Below are 17,860 nucleotides of genomic sequence, written 5' to 3'. Positions count from 1 at the left end.
TCTCAAGCAGCACACTTCTCAGAAAAAGGGGTTTAAGGAAAAGCTGCTTGTGATAAAGAAAATAAACTCTTGGCTTGCAAATTACTCATGTGATGATGTTGAAATAGTGGCAGAACTGGAGAAAGAGTCTTGTGCTTTAGCAACTGACTTAAGTGCTTACTTTTAGTTTTATTTTTCCACTGTAGGTAAAAACAATTTTTTAACTGAGAACCTAAGTAAAGCATACTTAGTGATGTAACTTCTTCATATACCTGGATTGTATAGAATGATTTAGAACATTACTTGAGTGCCCACCACAGATACTAATACAGGATTTTGGGGAAAAAAAAGGAAGAATGAATTCTCTGTTGGCAGATGGACACCTTTTTTGTCAGTGGTGGACAAATAATATGTAAATTGCCACATAATTTTTAAAAAAAAAAAAAAAAAAACAGCTTTACATAGTCTAGACACTGCTGTCACGTAAATATTTAGAATTTGCTAGATATAGGGAAAAATGAAGGCTCTGCAGATTTTCTCAAGCACTGAAAGCACAGAACTGAGAATACACAGGTTATAGTCACTTTTTCTTGTTATTCAGAGCTTTTTGGGTAGTAGTGAAACTGTTAAGGATGCTACTAGTATTGTGCTGTAGTGTGGGAAGGTTTTGAGGAACAGCAGAGCTGGCACTTAGGGAAAGCTGCATTTGGTCTAAACGGTACAGATGCCTTATGCATGAAAATGTGATCAGAGAGTGAACTACTTTGATGGTGATATGTACTTGTCTGTATCCACAAAAGGCTAGAGCATCTAGGGGCTCATGTTTTTCTTCAGAAAGTCCCTCAGGACTAGTTTCTAACTTTACCTGACTTTATACACGCAGTCTCTCAGTTCCTTTTATGACTGGACTGTTTCTTTTCTCTCCACCCCCACTAGTTCAGCACCAAAAAAAGCAATGAATAAAAGTCCTGCTGTGGGGAAAAACAGAGATCTCCTTCAGAATAAAGAGTAAACACTTTCAGGCTTTAGCGTGAGCGTAGAGCAGGAAGGTGGGATGCTGGGGGTTAGAAAACACCCCTAGCATCTTTTATTTCTTGTGTAGGTTGGAAAAACCTGACCTCTCTCAGCACCCCAGATACAAAGCCCCAGTGTTCCCTGCCTGAGTACTGCTAGTGACCACAAGGTTTTCTACCTGGCTGCCCTAATGCTAGGGGTGCTGTCAGGTTGACTTGAAGCTGCGTGAACCGGTGTAGATTGCTGGTGAAAGTTGCTGTGTCCAGCTTGGGGGGACAGGGGGGCACAGTGCTGTTCTGCCACTCTCACCCCCGGGGTTCGAAAAGGAGCACGTTGCACTGCAGACACTCCCCTTGCCTTTTCCTGTGCTGCATCTGCTGAGCTGTCCTGTCGTGCCTTTCGAACTCCCAGCACATGGTCTTGAGTTTCTTTGCCAAGTCAGATGCGTCATTTTACTCGGTTTTCTTCAGTGTTAGATCTGACGTAAATACTCTAACCCATGAGAAATATGTGCCACAAAGCTTCCAGGTCCTTGTGGGGAGGGTAAGAAAGATAATGATCATAACCAGAAACTGTACCTGGGTAAACTGTGTTGCTTTGTGGCCTCAGGGGACCGAGTCTGCTGCTTGTCCTTGAGATAAATAGATTGTGCTTGCTGCTTTTCTTTTCTTTTCTTTTTTTTTTTTTTTTTTTTTTTTTTAAGTATCTTTTTGTCTGGTCGTTATCTTTTGCCCAAAATAGATGGTCACAGTGGATTGTGAAAAAGGGAAATGAGAGGTCTCTAAACGGCATGCTGTACCAAGTTCTGCTAGAGGAAAAGGAGATCCTTTTCATCTTTGCTATTCGCAAGCGTGAGACAGGGAGAATAAAACTCAGGACCTAACCATGGAAAAACTGTTTTTCACTACTACTTGGAAATCTGGATGATCATACAGTAGCTTGATTCTGTTTTGAGCTGTTATCTTTTTCTGCAGAAAAATCCCCTGTTATCTCAGCCTTGTGATTACTAGTTTTTCCTTTCCATGAAGCCTGTGAAGCAAATGATCATATGAGTATAAACCTGTCCTTCTGCTTGAGCTGGTATGCCATAGCTTTATTTGTTTTGCTTTTTTAATAGACTGCTACAGAACGCTGTGAAATTATCATTGGTGGTAAATACGGGTTCAAGAGACATGACGACTTTAGGGATTATATTCAGGCATTTTTGATGATTTTGTGTGATGTAACCAGCATAAATACAAGGTAAGTGCTCTAAACATTTATGTGTTGAAAACTATTTGTGTAAGTATTTTAATGACTGACCATGCATATGTTTTTAACTTCAATAGAGTAACTCTGGCTTGAAGTCGGAACCTGGGATGGGAAGGAACTTTTTGGGATGTTGAAAGCAGTTTCTTGTAGTGAAAGTCCACTTCAGCAAAATGGTCATGATCTATCTTAAAAAGTTGTTGTTAGGACTAGTAAGGGCAGAACAAACTGCTGGAAACTGCTTCAGAAGCTTATTGTTTTTGTGATGACTCTATTTCTGACTTTCTTCTGAAACTGGTGAAAATTTCAGCTCAAGTCTAGTTCTGATCAGTTATTTGTGAAAAAGAAGGATTGTGTATCTCAGGTGGTGACTTACTTGTGCTTTATGCGATGATACTAACAGATGCTTATTACTAGTAGAATGATCTTGATCCATGACCTTCTCCCCTGTCTGGACACGTCATGTAAATTGCTCATGAAAACTTGGGGATAAACTAGTTGAGTACACTTATATCTCTCTGTCATTACTTTCCAAATAATGAATTCCTTAATTTGTATTGAGGGTGGTTTTTCAATTTTTCATATCCAGCAAAATATGACTAGTTTGTGCTTCCTTACTGAGACAGTTCTTCTAAGGAAAAGCTTTATCAAAGTAAATTCCAAGCATGAATGACAGGGGAGGTTCACTAATAACTTCTAAATAAAATTTTACTAGCAAAGACTTTTTCGTCATTTCCTCTTCACCCAGTCTACTAATTACAATTTTCTTCATAATAAAAATTAATAATTCTAAACCTAACTGTATAACGATGATCTATCACCCTGATCGCTTCTTTTCACTCTTTGCTAAAACAAATACAGGTGAAAAGTGTTTTCAGATTTGTTTGTTTCTTTTTTTCCAGGAGTGGTTTTGCAAAGTGGACAGTAATGGAGTATATGAGCACGGGTAGTGATAGCAAAGAGGAGATTGACTTGTTGCTAACTAATTTAAATATGTCTGAGGTGATAGACATCATGGAAAACCTTTATCCAGGTGGAGACCTTGCAGTCTATGGAGACAGCTTAATTACAATGTGTGAAGAGGCAAATCAAAATGAGGAACGTGCGGAATCTTTGCTGTTTTGTGAAAGGGAGGTTTCTTTGATGTCCTCCGTCAAATATGGGACTGTGGAAGACCTGCTTGCTTTTGCAAATCAGGTGTCTAACACTGCAAAACAATTTAAAGGATGCAGACAGCAAGAATCTGGAATCCTCTTGAATATGGTATGTGTCTCTTGTTTTTACCTAAAAATTAATAGACCTTAGTTGGAAGTTTTTAATGAATCTCAATAGAGATCACACCCAGTCCCAGGAGTAACAGTCAGGCTGTTTTTCCCTGTGCAAACCTGGAACTGGAGGGGATCTCCGAGGTCATTAAGCCTAGCCCCTGCTGTCTCAGGCAGCTATGGAGAAGGTCTGCTGTTCAGAAAGATTCACTCAATGTTACATCTTGGTACCCCTGAAGATTAGAAAACTTTTCCCAACATTCAATACAAACTTGAGACATGCAGTAAAAAAGCAAAAGCCACAGCCATGATGGCTTACAGGTTTGGGAGGCAGTAAGGGTTTTCCAGTGCTTTGTGTTCATGCAATAAAAGGAGTTCATTATGCAAAACTCCCAAATAAAGGTCTAGGTTCTATTTGGTATCGTTACTGAATTCACTCCATCTGCATAAAATGTAAAAAGTAGTAATGCAATGCAAGGAGAAAAAGCATGTAGTATCAACTGTCACTTTCCGAATTACAGTATTATGTAATATCACATGCTGCTAAATTCAAGTATAGATGTGTTGTTTTGAGATATGTTAATTTTTTTCCTAAATGATTTGTGTTCTACAAGCATCTGCAGATACTAGTGTCATTGGACTTCTGTTTAAAATCAGTTGCTCTGGAAATAATCAGTTATAAAGTGGAAGTTTATTCATATATGTTTGTGCTGTTTTCCTAAGATCTACATCTGTTGTCTTAAATATCTTGCGTATAGTATGTTTTATATGTGAACATTAGTTGCTTGAGGTGTGAAATAGCACAGGATATTGCTTTATTCTGATTTGGAGGGAGTATTGCAAAAGAGTTGCTTTTCAACTCTTAACATTGAAATGACACCTACTAATATTAAATGTTCCTGTACTTAGAATAGACACTGTTCTACATACTCGTGGTTGTTTTGCTTGCATATTGTTTCTACAGATGCATACAGTTGGTATGAACCAAGTACTATTAGGTGCATGTGATCCCATTAAGCAACTGATAATTGGAGGCAGGGCATTACCTGCACAAGCATTTTGGCAGGTGCATCTGCATTGTAAATATCTACAGCATTTTGGCTTAGTGTTTCTGATTGCCTGGTGACCCCCACTGACTGCACCACGGCTCACGTCACAAATGATCTTGGAGCACAAGCTGTATTTCTTCCAGTTGAAACTAAACTGGAGGATGTGTTACAGCCACAACTGCGCATTTGCTCCACAGGACCAGGCTAGGAACTACTAGTCCTGAAAGTCTCGTGATAACGTGAATAGTGTGGTGGACTTTTTGCTCTGCGAATCCATTCCGCTAGGTCTGTGTTACTTTCCAAGATAGGTGTAACCCATGTGGATTAGCTGGTCTCAACCACTTGAAATGCAGAAGTGAGCAGGTGAGATATATGGGTTGCTAGAGTCTTTACCTTGGTTCTGGTAAGTAGAGGGAAGGCTCATTCTGCATATCCTAAGCAAAATACTTTTTATTAAAAGACACCTCCCCCCAACAGTTAAGAACTTACTACCATCCCCAAAATTAAGAACTTCGAAGAATTAACTTATTTCATGTAGATACTAGTCACAAATGACAGTTTTAGCAGTCAAGAAGATACTTTCTTAATTGAAAAACATGAAGGTACTTAAAGCAGAGAAAGATTATGTGCATTACATCTTAAAAAGAATTCTAAACCAAATAATCTTCCTAATATGCTGTTACCTTAAAAGGGGTAGCTGAAGAACTGAGTGACAGACATGAAATGATAAATATCCTTGATCTGATTTTACATATCTTCAAGAATCTCGATAAAGTAGCAGCGAGCAGGTTAATGATATTGCAGATACTGACAATACTGACAATCCCTGAATCAGTTAGACACATATTCACAGGAAACATTACTAATTCTTCAGCTGAGGGAATATTAAGAGACTGGAGAAATAACATCAAACCTCAAGCAGTACTCATATGGCTGTAGTTAGAGTTTGGTCTCTCTTGTCATGTGCAGAGGGAGGGAGCTGTTTCGGAGGAAGATTTAGAGCAAGATACCAACTTAGATGCTCTGAATCGCTTCCTGGAGGAACTCTCCTCACCTTGTTGACAGTATAGAGAACCAAAGCTCTCAGCATTAACCGCCTAAAGCAGACAGTATGACTCCCTCTCTTTTTTTTGGGTTACAATATAAAACTAGAAGAAGGTGGCTGGTAAAATCATGTCAGACTTCTTCGACCTTTTACTAAGCAGCAGAAACTCTCATACAAGATGGAAAATTGAAATGTGTTCCTCTGGCAGTACATGTGGTATTAGGAAATGCTGAAACTCTTGCTCACTTCGTGTAAGATAGCCTGTGAGTAACAGGTATGTGGCATAACAAGTTAGCAGATTACAGGAAGGACAAACATGTGCAGGTAAATCTAATAACAAGAGGTGGGTAATTTCATTAACCCAGCTGCTGTTGTTGTTGTTTCAAGACAATTAATTGCAACTTACACTTTGTAAGTTAGTCACTGGAGAGAAACGTGGATGCCTGGGCTATGAAGGAATGCCACACCTCACATGCTGTTCCCATTTGGTGTTTCTAAATAAAGACTGCTGAACAGATCGCATGCTTTGTGCACGTATACAAGTGATTTTTTTTTTTTCGCACTATATGTATAAAATTAATTAGGCTTGAAGTCATTCTAACTTCATTGTGATATTTTTGTTTGGTTGGTTTTTTTTTTTAATTTAACTCCACAGATCACACCCAAGAATGGGCGCTATCAGATCGACTCGGATGTGCTCCTGTTTCCGTGGAAGCTGACTTACAGGAACATTGGCTCTGATTTTATTCCTCGGGGAGCTTTTGGGAAGGTGTATTTAGCCCAAGATAGAGAAACCAAGAAACGAATGGCATGCAAACTGGTATGTTAGTTCAGTAGTTTTATCTCTGAGCAAAAATTGTGTGACTTAGTATTTACAGTATATTTTCATATACATCTGCATCAAATTCCACTGTTAGGCCAATGATCATCTTGGTTTTGTTTGCCTACACAAAGTAGGAAAAATGCACATTTTTAATTGTTATCTTGTTTTAATTTTTTGACTCTGAGACTGCAGAAGTTTCAGCATTTTGAAAGTATCTGGAAGTATGTGTAGCTGCCACGTGGGCAGGCCTTCTGCGGTGCAGCAGTAAAAGAATTTCTACTTGTTCTGCTGTGCTCACAGTGGTAAAATATCGGTCTGAGATCATATCTCTGCTGAAGGTGATAGCAAAACCCTGTTGCTGCAGCTGGTTTTAGGATCTTGTCCTTTAGCTGGGGTCTTCAGACTTAAGTTTTTTTTACTCTAGTGCCATTAGTGTCCTGAGAGCTCAGCTCATGTGCAACTCTCATTCTGTTTTGGGCACTGACTGAGCTTAAGGTTGTGAGATGTCTCAAGAAAACTGCTAAACACCCCCCTATTTTTATGAAAGCAAATGTTTTCTTTCAACATACTATTCTGAATTGGGCAGTAAATATTTAGGGCCAGTAAAAGCTCATCTGGGACATTGCTCTATATCCCCCATCTCGTGAATAAGTATCTGTATTATTTCTGTGTGTGAAAGAGTTGGGGAGGCAGTTGTATGTCCTTCCCTTGCAGTCAGTGTATCCACATGGGGACAGATTTTGTTTGCTGGAACTGCATAACCCACTCCAGAATTAAAGCATTCTAATGTTTCTGAAAATACAAACAGTATTTCTCATTGCAATAAAAATACTAGCCTCTTACTTGGTTCACAGCCACAAGTCTTGAGGGAAGGAGAATAAAAAGAGTGGTAGTAGCTTTTCTGGGTGTAAGCCAACACTGCTTTTTATTGTCTTAGCAATCTGCTATCCGTACTTCTTAAAGAAATACAGTGCTGCTAGGTGCTGACTTTAAAGCAGGTTTCATTTCTTGTAAGCCATAAAACAGTGCTGATAAGGATTGAGTCAAGGGCAATAATGGTCCTGAGTGTGGTTAGCCTATATACTGTGCTGGGCGCTGCAAGCACTGATCCACGTGTCAGATGGGTGTATAGTTCTGATAGAGCAGCTGAGATGGTACAAAGCTAGTGGAAAAAGCAGTGGGATTTTTATCTCCTTCACCAGGAAGTTTGCATAGAGCTTTTGCGTAACTACCGGATTTTGACGGGAATAGCTCTTGCTACATTTCTTTTTCTGGAAGATTGCACTTTTTATTTGGGCGTGATTCCAAAAACTCTCTCAACTTTTGACAGGATGTGTCTCAACTGGAAAGGAAGAACAAGTCACAGGATCAAAATAAAGCTCTGTATTTTAACAAGTGGATAGGAGGGCTTTGCTTTCTTCTTCTGTTTTAATCTATGGGATAACTATTGTCAGTACTTGTTTTTTAAGATGCTTTTCTGTGGTTTTGTTTCAATGTCCCAGGTCCCAGTGGAACAGTTCAAACCATCGGATGTTGAAATACAGGCGTGTTTCCGTCACGAAAACATTGCTGAATTATATGGTGCTATTTTGTGGGATGAGACGATCCATCTCTTTATGGAAGCCGGAGAGGGAGGATCTGTCATGGAAAAGTTGGAGAGTTGTGGTCCTATGAGAGAATTTGAAATCATTTGGGTGACAAAACATATTCTGAAAGGACTTGACTTTCTCCACTCCAAGAGGATTATCCACCATGATATCAAACGTATGTGTGTGTGATTCCTTGGGGTGCTTTCTGATCCAAGCTGGGCTGAGGCTTCAGTGGAGAGCCTGGGGCTGAGCTGGGGCATGTAGCCTTGCACCTCTGGGAGGGCGGAGTGCATAATGTTCAACAAATGGCAAGGTCAGGTTCTGAAGATAATCGTTATTTACACTGTTTATTAATTCACTTCAGTGGAGAGGATGATTTGAAAGTCATTGTTCCTTTGCCTTTCTTGAGCAACTCAATTTGAAGTAGAAACCTGAAGAAAATGAGTGAAATTTAATATTAGTCTGTGTTAAGCCAAAAGTTTCCCACTTTCCATGTGAATTTATCCTGAGTGCTTCCATGCTCACCTTCCACTTGCACCTTCTTTTAGGTCTTATGTTTTTGCCTGACTGTTCTTCAGTTCGAGACACTTTGGAACTAAATACATAATTTGTACTGGGTTTTATTTTCAACAATTACTGCAAATTTTAGTATATATTTGCTCCTAAAAAGCTCTGGGTATTAACATGTATAAATAATCCAAATGTATTTATATTAAACCTAAATTAAATACATTAATATTAAATTGCTTTAAGATTTAATTTTAATGCATTACATTTAATATTAAACAGTGTTTCTCGCAGCACCACATCCCGCCCACAGATAGATAAATTCTGCCTTTCTAGTAACAGCGCTTCTAGTAAAGATGTATCTCTTCTGCAATTTAATTTTTTATGAACTTGAGGGTTTAACATAGAAGTATTGGAACTGAAGTGTTACAATAAATAGTTGACAGAAGACAATTATCAGGAATTGCTAATTTTTTATCCTGATTTTGCTTTTTTTTATTTTGTAATTAATGTGGGTCAGTGCTTTAGATGCAAGCATTTGAGATTCTGACAACTGTTAAACTGCTTAATTTTTGCCTTAGTTGTTCTTTCTTGCTTGTAGTAAGAGTCTTTCCTATGGGTTTATTGGAATTGGCAGTAACAATGACATTAATTAAAAGGTTTAAAAACCCAACCAGGCAAAAACCAACCTGCTACATCTACATAGTGGACAGGAGAACCGGCCCTTTGTGAATTTGGTGGATGTGGGTGTGTTTTGCTTTTTCCAGCCTTTTTCTGCGTTACTGGATGCAGGGCAGGAGCTGAGGCAGAGGCTGCCTGGGGCTGATGGCCGCCAGGCCTGGAGGCGCCGGGGTGCAAACCCCTGCCATGCTCCTGCCTGCAGGGAGCTGTTTTGTTCGAGGGGCTGACCTGGATAACCTGGGCCCTGCGTGGCAGCCGTGCCCGCTGCCTGGCGAGGCAGCCTCCACGTGAGGTAGCTGAGGTGTGTGTTTTCCCTCACAGAATTGATAGAAAAGGCTGTTTCCTGAACGTCTCTGACTTCTTCCTTGCTCCATCGGCTGCGGTTGAGTGTTGGTCCTGCTGAGGCAGGAGATGTGGATTTTGCTGACAGAAAGACTGCTCTGAGCCAGGAAGGGGAGGAGGACTTTCTGTTGGCTCTTAGGAGCAGTTCAGTGCTGCCACTGATTTTAACTTTTGGTGGGAAAGTGATTAAATCATAAGGCTATTTGGTGGGGGAAATTCAGTCCAAAGCCAGCCACAGCTGGGGCTGGGTACAGTCCCACACAGGCAGCAGAGCCTGCTGCGCTGTGGCAGCGTGGCCCTCTGCATCATGCTTTACGTGGTGTTTAAAGTCTGTATCTTCAAAGGCGTCCCAAAAATTACAAATTTATTTATGTAGATTTGTAGCACTGGTAAGGAGACAGCTATGTGAAATATTGCTTCGGGAATCAGTACCACTGAAATCAAGCCTGCGTCTTCCCACTAGATGGTCATGGTGGGCACTGTCAAGATGGAAAATGACCCAGTTTCCTCTGGGAGAAAATGTGTTTCTTTTGTGTAACTTGGAGACTTCATTTGTCCACGTTTTCTCAAACAGCAAATAAGAATTTATCAAGGCTTTCACAGAGCACTAGCTTCATAAATGTTTAATCAGAAATACAACTGCAAAGAAAGCTTCTGAGTGCAAAGTTGTGCCTTAGGTAGTGTTTTATGAAGGAAAGTGAATTAAGCTCCTAGATACTGCTGCAGTTCAGTGGGAGTTTGGACCTGTCCATCTTCTATTACTTTTGCAGCCCTAGTCTGTCCTCTGTTGTCATGCTGAGCTGCTCTCGCTGACCTGTGCACAAGACTGGTGTGGCTGCTGTGGAGGGGTCTTGGTTCCTCTCTACTTCTGTCTTCATTTAAGTCGTTAGTGTAGAGAAACCTCTTGGTGACCAACAGTTATATTTTTTATAGCCAGACCTGCACAGCATGCTCTGCGCCTTGGAGACCATTGAACATCTTCAGAGCAAGCCTTGCTGTGCTGAGATGCCTGCTACTCTTCCACCTCTCTCCCCTCAGGCTAACATCCAAATGAAACAGGAGTGTTGTAAAATAAATGTACAACTTGCTAGAAACTTAAATGTTGTAATTTTTGTTTTTCTTTTAGCAAGCAACATTGTCTTTATGTCAACTAAGGCTGTTTTGGTGGATTTTGGCCTAAGCGTTCAAATGACTGAAGACATTTACTATCCCAAAGACCTTAGAGGAACAGAGGTAAGACTCTAGAGGGACAAAAGCCCTTACTTTGTGTTACTCCCATGGTTGTGCTGCTTAGGCTCAAATTTGGAACTTGAGGGTAGAAGCTTGGGCAAAAGAGATTTATAATAACTTACCAAAAAGTTACCAAAAAACAGGAATTTAATCTCAATTATATTTTTGTTTTCAACTTACTGAATGGAGAATCAGGCATTACACTTTGAAAGCCACTGCACCTTCTCTGCAGTCCCATTTGTTAGCGATTATTAAATCTGAAGTCAAAGAGAAATAGGAGTTCACTGAAGTTAGACAAAGGAACAGTACTCTGAGGAGTGTGTTTGCAGTGCATCAGCTGCTCATCAGAGATACTTCAGACAGGAATTTGTTCTTATCTCTAGCAAAGATTTCTTCTGAGATACCAGCTATGGACTGGGGTGACCTGCTCAACACAGTAATTTGACTCCTCCTTTGAAACCACAGAAATTACAGACCTCTGGGATTCATCCCTTAGCATTTCTAAGCTCTGGTCCCCATCTTACATGTAACAGACTTGTCCTTTAGGTGTTACGTACAGCACGGTTGATGATTATCTGGTAAACTTGCCTAGGCATTACAGTGATGGAGGCGGGGGCCTTTTAAATTTTCTTGGTGACTTTGACTCTGAACATGCGTGCCACTTGGGCTACACTCATACGTAGGTGTTTCCAGGGCTGGAGCTTTAGCAAACAACCAAGCAGCAACAGTTAGCTTGGACAGCTGCTGCGAATGTGGCTTTGCATGCTCTCTGTTGCTGGAGGATGTTGTTTACAGGAAATGCTTCAGCTGAAATGTTGGCGCTTAACGTTTTGATAGTCTTCCACGGCATAGGCACGTGTTTAGAGGAGATACTTTTATAACTGACAAAGAGCATTTTACTCCTTGGAAGGGAATGATAAACCAAGATTTCACAGAACGTCAGGCTTGCTTGGTTGGTTTTTTTCAAAGTATTTTGGAAAAACTTCAACATTTGTTTTCACTGTCTTTCTAGTCAGGGGAGTTAAGAGCATAAAATGCGTACCTGTACTGGAAACAACATGCATTCTGGCATTTAATATACATGCTTTGTGGGGGTTTTATTTTGGTTTGGTTTGGGTTTTTTTTGTTTGTTTGTTTTGTGTGCTGTTAATGAGAATAAGAAAAGTGGTGGGAATGAGTTGGAGGCCCTGATCAGGTATTTCCCAAGGATGGAGATGTGTGTAAACAGGAAATTTCCAGGTTTGTGGACATGACTGGTGATGATCTACTCCTGGCTGTTTGTTGGAGGACAGGCCCAGTTCATGTTGGTAAGAATAACTGTGAAAAACACTTAGTTTTTTCGTTTAGTAGGAAGAAAATTATTCCACACTGTTGAGCACCTGTACCTGTGTCCTCAGAAAGTGGGTGATCCCCACAACCCTCAAACATGGCAGTGGTTGGTGTTTGAGTCTCAGGAGGAAAGTAGCCAGTCCTTGGAACCAGCAACCTGCATCTGCCATTCTGCTGCAGCATTGCAGGCCAGAAGTAAGGTTGCAGAGTATGCTGGGAAATACCGGTACAAAGACCCACAGGAACATTGTGAATGCTAGTCTATAGGTGTTTCTGCTCACAGTGGCTTTCCTGATTTTTTCAAAGTAAGATATTGACTCTCCAAAGTCCTCCTGAGTTTTGCACCCTCTATTGTGCAGCCTTAAGAGGTGGTGTAGTTGTCCAGGGGTGTTGTTTCTGCACATAGTTGTGCAGATAGAGTGTTAGGGCTCTATCACTGCTACGCAGCATCATGCCTGTGAGCTGGCTGGTTTCTCTTATGTCTGGTATTGGCAGAAACACGTGTCCACAAAGGAAGCGGCAGTTGGAGTTATCTTTCTCCTGTGCATGTTCTCCTCTGGGGGTTTAGGATTTTTATTCACTTCTATAGCACAGGAAGTCTGAATGTAGCAAATCTTCTTCATGTTTATGAAAATGAACAGTTGCAATTCTGGGCAGAATGATTAAAAGATAGTTAAACTTTTATTAGTTGGTGTAGCATGGAAAACCTGCGTTTTCTGAACAGTGTGTGTACAAGGCATGCTGCACAATATACTATGGTCGTGATGAAACTGCCCTGCAGGAAATAACTGTTTCTAGGCATTTGCTACACTCTAGTACACTTCTGTCACTTTGTTAAAATATGTAAGCTTCAGTTACAGCCATTTAAGGGGAGGAAAAAGTTGTCTGCTAAGGTTTCTTGAATGTGGTAGGTGTGATTTATTTGCAGGAATGCTAAACTATAACTATCGCAGCATGAAGGAAAGGACTGGTTTTTAGCTGAGTTGTGTCTCTGGTCTGGCTGGCAGACAAGTGCCAGCCCAGCAATAGGAAGGAGTGAGAACAGGAAGGTATCTGGGGCTTGGGCTGCCTACTTTGGTGACAACAGAGTCTTAGGCCAATCTAAATCAGAATGAAATCACAGCTTTGGTGCACGTCTCATTTTTGCTTTTTGTCCCTGTGCAATCAAGGTGCATCTTGACCGTTTTCACACTTTGACTATAACTGCAGACAGGTTCTTGTTCCAGCATCCTTTCTTCTTCAAGAAGGCAGCTGCTTTTTTGTTTATATAGATTTCACTCAAGTTGCACTGTATTTGCTAATGACTCCTTTTTACAAAAGTAGAAATTTTGTTCTTTGCTCCTTATGAGACTTAAAGGTGACAAGTGCAGCGGCACTTATTCTCTCTTAGCCCTGGGGAAAACAATGGATAGGAGTAAGTAGCAGCCGTAGATGCCTGCTGAACCTTTGCACACTTTTCCAATCTGAAGTTCTGTTTGCAGATACAGTATGTGATTTACTAAGAAATATTCCTTGGAATTTACATGAGCCCTACAGCTGTTCTCAATCTGTGGCAAGAAGTAGTCAAACCATGTGGCGATGACTTAACTTCCTGCTCTTGTGTCAGTTAATGGCTTTTAATGTGATTCTTTGTGGCAGTATGACTTGAACTAATTAAAGTTCTGTTTGGCTCCTTTAGAGGGAAATTGGGTGAGGGAAAAGTAGAAACCAGAAGCAAATAGGGTGGCTTGCTAACCTAATGTGTTGTGGGCTGTGCCCGCCTTGTGTTGAAACCTGCTCCCTGGACCAGTGGCAGTGGCAGAGCTATGCGGGGTGTGCCTCCTGCATCCTGCCCATCTGGTTCTCCTCCAGCTGCACCTCAAGCTGTCTGGAGCTGGTAGGAGCTTCCCAGCTTCAGGGTCTTGACATTCAGTGAAATGTTTGGATGGAAACTGTATTTTGGTTTAGACAAGATTAGAATTATTGGCTTAAAAAAAAAGGATGGAAGAGGGATGCTTGCCTTAATAGCTGCGTTGGGTGTAACCTGGTGGAAAGGGCACACAGCAGGACTTAAGAGACCTGGCTTTTAGTTTATGCATTACCTTAGGCCTGGCTTGTTCTTCACCATCCCATTTCTTAGGATAATGCCCTAACATGCAGGTTATTGGATTAGGGGGAGAGAGGAGAAGAGTAAGGGAGACAGGGAGGTGTATATCTGTCAATTCTGCCCAGAAGAGTTATGTAGTATCCAATGTAACAGGGATTTGAGGAGTGGACTCCTACCCCTAGCTGGGTGGCTAGCAGTGGGTGTCACCCTCTCTCTTTAGCCTAGTGCATGCCTATCTTGTTTAAACAGAATGGAGCAGTCCTAGCAGTACCCCAAAAACCAAACTGGTGATTCAGGCACCTCCCTTTGCTGTGGAGAGATGAGGTTCCTGGTACCCAGCTGAATGAAGCAGAGCCATGGCTTGAACCTCAGCCTCTCACAGCTCAGCAAAGTTGCATAGCTTTTGAGCTATGGCCTGTCTGGGGAGGGCAAACCTGGAATACGAGTTTGTCCGGGTGCCAGACCAGAAAATCTCTGTGATTGTCGTAATGTTATTCCCCAGCTGGTGCTTCGTCTTCACGCTGCAGCTACTAGTGGGATACAACCCTTCAGAGGGGGGTTTCCTAGATCACAAAATGTCATGATTCATCTTTGCTTGTTATTTTCCTCTATTGATTAATCTTTTGTTGACTATTCTTCATAGATTTACATGAGCCCTGAAGTTATCCTCTGCAGAGGCCACACAACAAAAGCGGACATCTACAGCATGGGAGCTACTATTATTCATATGCAAACTGGCATCCCACCCTGGGTGAACAGATATCCTCGTTCTGCATATCCATCCTACCTCTATATTGTAAGTGTCCTTAGCAAAGCCGTAGCTCAGTTTCACAGAATCGCAGAATGTTAGGGGTCGGAAGGGACCTCGAAAGATTGTCTAGTCCAACCCCCCTGCCAGAGCAGGACCACCTAGAGTAGCTCACGTAGGAATTCAGTTGAAGTGTTTCCTGTACTCTTGTTGGGAAAGCTCCAGTCATATAAAAATTATCAGAATATTTGTCAAAGAGGTGATAGCCTTTTTGCTTCGGGGGAGGGAGGTAAGAAGTGGATTTTGATCATTTAGGGGAAGACAGAGGCTGAGCTGGAGTCATCTCTGTGGTTTGTGTTACAATTTACAGGCCTTGGGTTTACTGCAAGGACAGGGTTAGAACAGCGTGAAACTTGATTGAAACAAACCCATCTGTGTTCTACTTGTCTGTTTTGCTGAGAAGCTGCAGCTGAAAACTGGAGCCTGGCAAATTTTATTCTCTGTTTCTTCCAGTGTGGTACAGAAATCTGATGAATTTGCATTGCACTGGATTTTAGGGTTGCTTGGAGTTGCTTTGAGCTTTTAAATTTATCATAAAATCTGATTTTTAAAAGGTTGATTTTGTGCAGTTGCATGTTCTGTTCTAACTGATCAGCCCAGCTTAGGGAGGTGATGAGTTGTAAGTGGGGAATTCCCAGACCACTCATGTGGTTATCTGTGACTTCCTCTTGCATTGTTTTTGGAGTAACTGTTTCAATGGTCTGTCTTTTTTTTTTATTCCAACAGATACACAAGCAAGCTCCCCCCTTAGAGGACATTGCTGAAGACTGCAGCACTTCCATGAGAGAGTTGCTAGAAGCAGCTCTAGAAAGGAATCCTAATCATAGGCTGTCTGCAGCAGACTTACTGAAACACGAAGCCTTACACCCACCCCCAGAAGAGCAGCCGCGGTGCCAGAGTCTGGACTCGGCATTGTTTGAAAGGAAAAGACTACTCGCAAGGAAGGAGCTGCAGTTGCCAGAAAACATTACAGGTAATCATATCAGGCTTACTTACCTTGCACTTTGTAGATTTTACTTTGTGTCAGAACTTGATTTCAGTGAGTGTTCAGAAACAAATGAAACCCAAAAACTTCTGGAAAGAGACCAGTAAAAATCCCAATCAGATGAAATCAGACCCAGAGCTCATTAACTGTTCTGTAAAATGCCCATTGACTTCAACAGGGGAAGGACTTAGCCTGGATTCTGCAGCTCCAGAACGGCTGGCTCATGAAAACAGCCCTGGCAGTCATTCAGGGCACTCTGTGAAGTATATTGCTGTCCCAAATTGCCACAGTACTAGAGATGCTTTGTTGATACTAGTGATTTGTTAACAACAACAACAAAGTCCAACAACCACCACCACCACCAAATCCAACACTTTTTGCCTCCTTAAAGAAAGACACACAAAACGATAACTGTAATGTTGCTGAGTGTCAGCAGTACAAGCCCTTTGTTTTAAAAACAGAAATTACTGTAGGATAGAACACAGTTCCCCTTGTGCATTAATAAGTGCTTTATGCAGGATAATACACAAACCAGTTAGGAAACTCAGTGTGGCCTCAGATACTGTCAAGCCCAAGGGAGATTTAGTGCCAGCAACCTGCTAACAGGCTTCAAAATGCTTTTCTTATAAAATACATTAGGAGGGTCTTGACAAAAGGCATTTGGAAACTGACCCCAGACAAGTAGTTATAAGTATTTTAAAAGATATCTATGCAAAGTTTTGCGTGCTATAATATAATGTTGCAACAAATCCACCCAACATTTAAGTCAATCACAGCATTTGCATCTAGAATGGCATTGCTCCTTCTGGATTTTGCCTTGTGGATGTATAATCCTTTGACTGACTCAGGCCATCTGAATCAATCTTTTGAAGATGAAAAAGTATTTGACCAGTAAGCTGGAACTTTAGTTTAGGTGCTTGAGATGCCAGGACACTCATTACACAAGTCTTCAGGGGAGTTCTGCTGTTGCAAACCAGGTCTAGTTTCTTCAGACCTTGTTTTAAAAGAAAAAAAAAAATATCTGAGACTGATGGTCCCATATTTTTTCTGTATTGTCACACCCAGTGACACAAAGAGGCTGTCATCTGTTTAGATGAAAATTCCCCTGTCATGAAGGGGAATTCTCAGCTGGCAGAAAGTTTGCAGTTTTTTTTCTTGCACCAAACTCTCCTTTAGCACTATGGCTCAGAGGAGGAAGCTCTGCCTAGCTGTCCCAGCTGATGGAGGTTTTGGGTTTTTTAAAATAGTTGAACACACTTGGCTGTTTTCAGTAGCAAACTGCTTACCTTTCTTTGCCCTAGAATTGTAGGTTGATTTGGTATCTTTTATTTTATGTGAAGTTTATGTTATATTGTCCTTAAAAATGAAGCTTGCTAAACCACAGATAAATAAAGGCAAATATTAGGCCAATTATTCCAGTAATGTCTACAACCATGAAACTGAACTAAGGTAGCTATTTGTGCTATTGTGACATGCTTTGTCTCTTTCCTTTTTAGATTCCTTATTGTGTACTGGGAGCATGGAAGAGTCAGACCTGCTAAAGAGGCAAAGATCACTCTACATAGACCTTGGAGCTCTAGCTGGTTACTTCAATATTGTGAGGGGGCCACCAGCTTTAGAATATGACTGACTCCATAACATTTTATGTTGGCAGGTCAGAAGTGGACCTCTACCTCTTAAACCTTGATTTTAAGACTTGATTTTCAAATTTGTACATAAAAATATTGCCATTGTAGGCTATCAAATGTGAATAGTTTTAATTGCACAGATAATTAAGCTAAACCCTTAAGGGTTCTGATAAGCTTATCCCAAGCAATGATATTTGTGCATCTGCTGGTTGACCAACAAGAAGATGGCAAAAAGAACACTGCTGGGAATGT

General features: G+C 41.0%; 1 protein-coding gene across 1 annotated transcript; it reads left to right on the top strand.

Annotated features, from left to right (window-relative positions):
* Positions 1-2,200: 2,200 nt before the first annotated feature.
* Positions 2,201-17,654, top strand: MAP3K8 (mitogen-activated protein kinase kinase kinase 8). The gene is made up of 8 exons (XM_086466918.1): positions 2,201-2,235; positions 3,144-3,504; positions 6,256-6,420; positions 7,926-8,187; positions 10,669-10,775; positions 14,831-14,983; positions 15,722-15,968; positions 17,477-17,654. Exons 1-8 carry the CDS (start codon positions 2,201-2,203, stop codon positions 17,608-17,610), a joined length of 1,464 nt encoding a protein of 487 aa, XP_086323044.1. The 3' UTR covers positions 17,611-17,654.
* The last annotated feature ends 206 nt before the right edge of the window (positions 17,655-17,860 follow it).

This window comes from Leptosomus discolor, chromosome 6 (assembly GCF_034619465.1).
Source record: "Leptosomus discolor isolate bLepDis1 chromosome 6, bLepDis1.hap2, whole genome shotgun sequence".
Classification (NCBI taxonomy): Eukaryota; Metazoa; Chordata; class Aves; order Leptosomiformes; family Leptosomidae; genus Leptosomus; species Leptosomus discolor.
The sequence above is the reverse complement of the archived record's forward strand: the minus strand, read 5'-3'. Positions and strand labels throughout refer to the sequence as shown.